General features: G+C 43.8%; 2 protein-coding genes across 2 annotated transcripts in view; both read right to left on the reverse strand.

Annotated features, from left to right (window-relative positions):
- Positions 1-1723: 1723 nt before the first annotated feature.
- LOC129717045 (uncharacterized) lies at positions 1724-4951 on the reverse strand. Its single transcript, XM_055666890.1, has one exon. The coding sequence runs from the start codon at positions 4949-4951 to the stop codon at positions 1724-1726; it is 3228 nt and encodes a 1075-aa protein (XP_055522865.1).
- The window catches only part of LOC129717046 (uncharacterized), a 2313-nt gene continuing 215 nt past the window's right edge, over positions 4952-7049 (reverse strand). The window contains exon 1 of the mRNA XM_055666891.1: positions 4952-7049. This exon is cut by the window's right edge and continues 215 nt beyond it. Within this exon, the coding sequence (XP_055522866.1) occupies positions 4952-7049 (2098 nt within the window).

A 7049-nucleotide genomic window follows, 5' to 3' on the forward strand; every position in this document is an offset into this window, starting at 1 on the left:
CCCCTTGAACCACGGGTTCGTCGACACCTTGGGGATTATGGAATGTAACCACCTTCCCAGTTCCCCTCTGGTCCAAGCATTTTGCCAACTGATGATCGTATTCTGACGTACAAATGAGAAAAATTCATTAAAGGCAATTGGTCTTTCATAAATTCCACCGTTTGTTGCGCCCACCTTAGCCAAAGAGTCCGCTTTCTCATTACCCGGTATCGAGCAGTGAGAAGGGACCCACGCTAAGGTAATCTGATACGATTTTTTGGATAAAGCACTCAGATGTTCCCGTATTTTCCCCAGGAAATACGGAGAGTGCTTAACATCTTTCATCGATCGGAGAGCCTCAATGGAACTGAGACTGTCCGTAAAGATGAAATAATGGTCCTTTGGCATTTTTTCGATAATCCCTAGGGTGTACTGAATTGCAGCTAATTCTGCGACGTAAACAGAAGCACATCGAGTTTATGGGAGACGGTTAAATTGTTATTGAAAATACCGAAGCCAGTGGACCCATCAAGAAGTGATCCGTCAGTGTAGAACATATTGTTGCAGTTGATGTTTCGATATTTATTGGAAAAATTTTTGGGGATCTACTGCACGCGTAAATGATCCGGGATTCCACGAGTTTCTTCTATCATGGATGTATCGAAAAACACAGTAGAATCAGAAGTATTTGATAAGTCGACACGATTTGGAATATTCGAAGAAGGGTTCATATTTTGGGACGTGTGATGGAAATACAATGTCATAAAACGGGTTTGAGAATTAAGTTCGATTAACCTTTCAAAATTTTCAATCACGGGACGGTTCAAGACCTCACATTTGATAAGAATACGAGAAGACAGGCTCCAGAAGCGGTTTTTCAGTGGTAGTACTCCAGCTAAGACCTCCAAACTCATCGTATGGGTCGACTGCATGCAACCTAAGGCGATACGCAAACAACGATATTGTATTCGCTCCAGTTTGATCAGATGTGTGTTTGCTGCGGAGCGGAAGCAGAAACACCCGTTGTTGCAGAGCAAACAAAGAGACAGTATTTCCAGTTTTTTAACTCGATTTATTTCAAGCGGAGTTAAAAAATCCCTTAAATTAAAAGGAAAATGTTTGATTATAATTTGGATTTTAGTAAAATAATCTTAAGAACTAGGTTTAACATTTTTTGTAATTTCCTTATTTTCAAATTATTGATTTTTATAGTGATATAGATTCTACATGCTCTTAGCATGGGAAGTAAGTTGGAGCGATCAAAGCACGTGGGGGCGTATAAGCGATTCATCTTAGGTGTAGGTAATGTTGAACTTAAATTGTAGATTCTCATGCAATCTCTCATGCTATTTTCATGCAGATTCCACTTACGTTTAGTGCTCATTTATAGTATTGAACCTCCGTTTTTAATCTGCACTAGGTGATGCTGTTATAATAGATATAAGTTTTAGGTTAGAATCTAAGTCACAATAATTAGCCACGTAAATTTACCGTTTTAAATATTGACAATTGTGTTCGAAATAATCACTGGGCTTATTATTAAATTTTAGGTATTTTATAATAATTATAAATTTAACTTTAGTAGAACTATAAATATAATAATCACCACTTTCGCTAAGCCACTGGTTCAGTCTGCTGCTACTCCTGAAGTGGCGATCTACATTCAACATAGTGTTTTATCGTTGATCGTAGATCGTTTCCGATCGGTATCGCGGATGATGGATAAAGCGTCGCTTCAATAGGCCTATTGTGAATTGGTAGCACCAGGGGAACTCGCTGAATGTTGGTTCGTCACAGACAGGGTGACATTCCCCCCCAGTACGTCGTGGCCTTGGTCCGACTTACTCGAACTGGAACCGACGTCCAGTATTGCGATGTTCACTGCAGGTCTCTCCAATCTTCCTTGGGATGTTTGCAATGTTACTCGCCGTACTTGTCGATCCTTAGAACGGACGATCTCTATAACTCGTCCCTTCGGCCAACAATTCCTTGGAAGGCGGTTGTCTACGATGACGGCAACATCGCCTACCTGTATTGGTCGCGTCTGTTGAAACCACTTTGATCTTCGCGTGAGTGTTGGCAAATACTCCGTGATAAAACGTCTCCAGATTTCATCTGCGTAGGCTTGCGACGCCTTCCACGAGTTGTTTAACAAAACTGTATTGTTATTAAATGCGATCGGGGGTTTGGCACCATTGGAAGACCCTAGGATGAAGTGATTCGGTGTTAGGGGAAACGAAGAATCTGCGTCTATCGGTACGTCCGTAAGCGGTCTTGAATTAATTATCATTTCGACTTCAGACAGCATGTTTCTTAGTAGCTCATCAGTCGGAAGTTGCCTTGGCTTTATTTGGTCCAGGATCTTTTTAACCGATTGGATTAATCGCTCCCAGCTTCCCCCAAAGTGTGGAGCAGCGGGGGGGTTATACGTCCATTTGGTATTCGGACTTACAAAGTGCTCCATCATTTTATTTTGGTCCACTTTTTGCAGCTCGTCTCGTAGAATACGTCCTGCCCCAATAAAATTTGTACCGCGATCACTGAAGATTTCAATTGGTGCCCCTCTCCTGGCCACAAAATTTCTTAGGGCTAGGATACACGAGTCGGTGGAAAGAGAATGTGCGATTTCGATGTGAATAGCTCTAACTGTTAAACAGGTCATTAGAACACCCCAACGTTTCTCTGTTCTTCTTCCGACTACTACTGACATTGGTCCAAAATAGTCTACACCAGTATACGAAAACGGACGAGTGAATGCAGCCATTCGCGCCACCGGAAGCTCCGCCATCATAGGAGGTGTTGGTTTAGCTCTTTGTATCTTGCACATTTGGCAATTGTATCTGACACGTTTGCATGCTGCGCGAAGCTGCGGAATATGAAATTTGAGACGAATTTCATTTATCACTGTCTCATGATTTAGGTGTTTATATTCACAGTGGTAATCAGCTATTATTAGGTCTGTCAAATAGTGCCGTTTGGGTAGTAAGATAGGATATTTGACCGAATCTGCAATAAACTGGCACGATTTAATGCGGCTGTTCATCCTTAAGACTCCAGCATGGTCAACGAACGGACTTAATTTGTAGAGCTTACTGGATTTTGCCAATATACTTTTAGTTTCTGGTGCGTTGCGGTTGATTAAAAGGTTATATTCTTCGGAGAAAGCTTCCTTTTGCACCTGACGGTATATACACCATTCTGACTGCTGTAATTCTTCCTGGGTGAACGGTATAGCACTTGGTGGGGAACGAACTTTTCTGCGTCGATAGGACAGATACCGTAATACATATGCCACAGCTCTGTGAAGGCGCTTCCATCTAGAAAATCGCTCGAAACGTATTATGGGTATGTACTCATAATGGTGAAGCACATTTGATAAAATCTCTTCATCGGTTGTTCCAACATTCTCCTTATTCACCGGCCATTGATTTTTTGGTTCTTTGAGAAAATCAGGCCCGGTGAACCAACGACCGGATGCGGTAAGGTCGGGTATTTTCTGCCACTTTGTGCCTTCATCCGCTGGATTTAAGCGTGTTGAAATCCAATTCCACTCGGCTGGCTCAGTGGCTTCTAATATTTCACCAACCCTGTGTGCAACATATGTAGAATATCGTCGGTGGTCGGATATGATCCAGCAAATAACGTCCCGAGAATCCGTCCAGAAGTATCTCTCAGATATCTTCACGCGGTGCACTGCGGCAATGCTAGCAGCCATGCGTGTTCCGATCACAGCGGCTTGCAGCTCAAGACGCGGAACCGACACATATTTCAAGGGGGCAACTCTAGATTTCGCTCCTACTAGGGCACATTCTATTGTACCCGCCTGCTCGAATCTCAGATATGCCACGGCGACCAGTCCGGCCCGTCCTGCATCGACGAAAATATGCAATTGAGCAACGGTATCCTCTGCTGCTGTCGTAGTTTGTCGATAGCAACGGGGAATGCTTAGCCTCTCAGCTTGCGGCAAAACTTTTAACCACTCCATCCATTTGTCTGCCAGCCCTGGCGGTATTTTTGCGTCCCAATCTGTTTTTGCACGCCACACCTCTTGAAGAAGAATTTTAAGGAACATTAAGAAACCAGCCATCAATCCCAAGGGATCGTAAATCCTCATGAGTGTTTTTAAGAGTTCGCGCTTTGTCGGAGTCTTCTGTCCGCTAAGTAGTTCTCTATCATGTTTTGGTGAAAGTTTGAACGTAAACGTATCCGACGAAATACTCCACCACATGCCCAAGACTTTTTCCGTTGCCATTTCGGAGCTGAGATTTAAATCTTTCTCGACAGCGCCTGCCTCGCTGACCGTTTCTAGCAGCTTATTTGAATTAGATAGCCAATTATGGAGCTCAAAACCTCCTTGTGCGTGGATAAACCGTACGTCTGAGGCCAGTTGTATAGCTTCGTCTTCGTTCTCTTCACTAGTCAGAAGATCATCAACGTAGTGATCTTTCTGTATACAAGCTACGGCTCGTGGAAACTGTTGCTGGAAACGTGCAGCATTGGTGTTTTTCACAAATTGAGCGCAACTAGGCGAGCATGTGGCTCCGAAGGTCATCACCTTCATAATGTACACATCAGGAGACCTCCTTGAATCCCCATCTCTCCACAGAAACCGCTGGCTTTGTTGATCGTCTTCATTGATCTCTACTTGATGGAACATCTCTCGTATGTCGGCTGCTATAGCGCAGCGATACTCTCGGAACCTGTATAATACAGATGGCAAAGATGCAAGCTGGTCTGGTCCAGTTAGCAGGACAGAATTTAATGAAAGTCCGCCTACTCTGGCAGCGGCATCCCATACTATCCGAACCTTACCGGGCTTGTTAGGATTCATAACCGGAAAAATCGGTAAATACCACTTCCGTGGGTGCTTCTCAGCGACTTCCTTAGGGCTCAACTTTCGTATAAAACCTTTTGATTCATATTCTCTTATTTTCTCTTTCAATGTTTTAGCTAGTAGATCATCGCGACTCATTCACCTCTCTAAACAAACTAAACGCTTTTCGGCCATGGATTTACTGTCTGGCAGTTCTATTCCATCCCTTCTCCACGAAAGGCCAGTTTCGTAACGATTGCCTTTACGATGTGTTCGAGACTGAAGTAGCTGTGTAGCGCGCTCATCTTCTTTTGAGAGTAATGGTTCAGTATTGCGTACAATGCCTAAAGAATCCATAGAGAAATATTTCTTCAGCTCAGTATTTAGAAAGGAGTCTCCATCCTCAAAACACGGACAAATGTGAAAGCTGTGGCAGGCGTTGAAACTACTACCTGGTGTATTTGTACTAACTGAGCATGGACCGTAGATCAACCAGCCTAGTCGCGTTTTGGTAGCAACTGGTTCGTTTGCCGCTCCTTCTACACTCTTCAGGGCATTGCCGACATAACAGTTATCGATTCCGATTAATATCCTTGGGGAAACAGAATCATACGAGTTGACTGGCAGCCCTTTCAAATACGCGTATTGTCGTGATAGATCCTGAACTGAAATCGATTGCAGCGGAAGGCTAAGCGTTCTGACTGTGTGCACCTTAGGGAGCACAAACTTTTTACAATGATTCTCTAATCCAGATATTTTCAGCGTTAGTCGAACGGATTCTCTCTCCTCACGCTGCTGGCCGCCTGTCCAGTTTAAACACAGTGGGCTTGGCATACCTTCTAGATTGAGCTCTTTTACCAAGCTATGATCCATGAATGTTGCCGATGACCCATCATCCAAAAATGCATATGTTCTGACAGAAACATCCTTTCCATGCAGAATAATAGGAATGTACCTGAACAAAACTTTTCCAGTTGAACCACAATGTGCATTGCAGCTTTGAGAAGATGGCTGTTTCGACGACTGTACTGCTTTATATCTTGCGTCGTCGTGAAGCATTGGATGATGCATGAATGTACACCCGTTACCCCTCATATTTATGAATGCTTTACAGACATCTGTAGAGCTGCATGCTCCTTCGCAGATTACGCACCGTTGTATAGCTGTTCGTATCCCGGTAGGTTTCAATGGTTTCGTTTCTTCAGAGTGAACGTTCAGGTAATCATCTTGCTTACGGTTCTTTCTATTGATTGGCGGTTCGACCGGAGATATAGTGACAACACAAGCAGCTTCCACCAGTTTTTCTAGCCAATCACCGAAACTCGACAGTGTAACCAGTTGCAAAGATTGTCTGTGTAATGCCCAATTCAGTTTAATAGCGGGCGGTAAACGATCAACTAACTCCTGTAATAAGGCAACATTACATAAATACTCGTCCAAACCACACGCCTTGATTGTAGCGCAAACGTTCTGAACGGCCACACCGAAATCGATTAGAGTATTTAGCTTCTCTGCTTTTGGCGACGGCATTTCCCGTATGCGTGTAACAAGCGAATGTACTATAACTTCAGGACGCCCAAAATGCGTTTTCAAAGTACTCATAATTCCTGAAAGATTCGACGGATGCAACAAGCGACTGCGGACAGCTTCTAGCGCCTTTCCTTTAAGGCATCGTTGGAGCCGAAGAAGATTCTCCTCATCACTATACCCGCACATTCTCGTTGAGCTTTCGAAACTAGCATGAAAAAGGGGCCACTCTTCCGGATGGCCATAAAATACGGGTATATCACGAGCTACCGCCTGTCGAGCCGCCAGTTGGCTTCGACTGAGCTCGTTGTAAAGTGTCGAACTGGAAGCAGCTGAATTCGCGGTCGTCAGCCCTGTCTGGTTTATTCCCACAGATGATCGCCGTCGTTGGAGTAAAGAGAAACGTTCTTGGAGTTGTCTTTTCTCTAAAGCGTGCTTCTCTTCTAACAATAGAAGCCCATCTTCCAGTTCTTCGTCATTTTCGTAAGCACTCTTATTAGCATCTATAGTCGTCGAATTTGCTTTCGGAAAAACGCCCATTGAATTTGCATCGAGCTCATTTCTATTCGGCCTCGATCCTGTATTGAACTGCACTCTCTGATTTTCTCTCACTTCAGTATATGCCAGCCTTCTTTGCAATAATCCGATTTGCTTACGTAACTCCTGGATGCAAGCTAGCTGATTCCTTTCCGATTCCTGCCTAGTTCTTTCGGCTGGTGTTGAATGGCCT

This window comes from Wyeomyia smithii, chromosome 1, assembly GCF_029784165.1.
Source record: "Wyeomyia smithii strain HCP4-BCI-WySm-NY-G18 chromosome 1, ASM2978416v1, whole genome shotgun sequence".
In the NCBI taxonomy this organism is placed as follows: domain Eukaryota; kingdom Metazoa; phylum Arthropoda; class Insecta; order Diptera; family Culicidae; genus Wyeomyia; species Wyeomyia smithii.

What these genes read in the sequence shown, in the direction of transcription:
- LOC129717045 (XM_055666890.1), bottom strand. Translation starts at nt 4,951, where the DNA reads ATGAGTCGCGATGATCTACTAGCTAAAACATTGAAAGAGAAAATAAGA.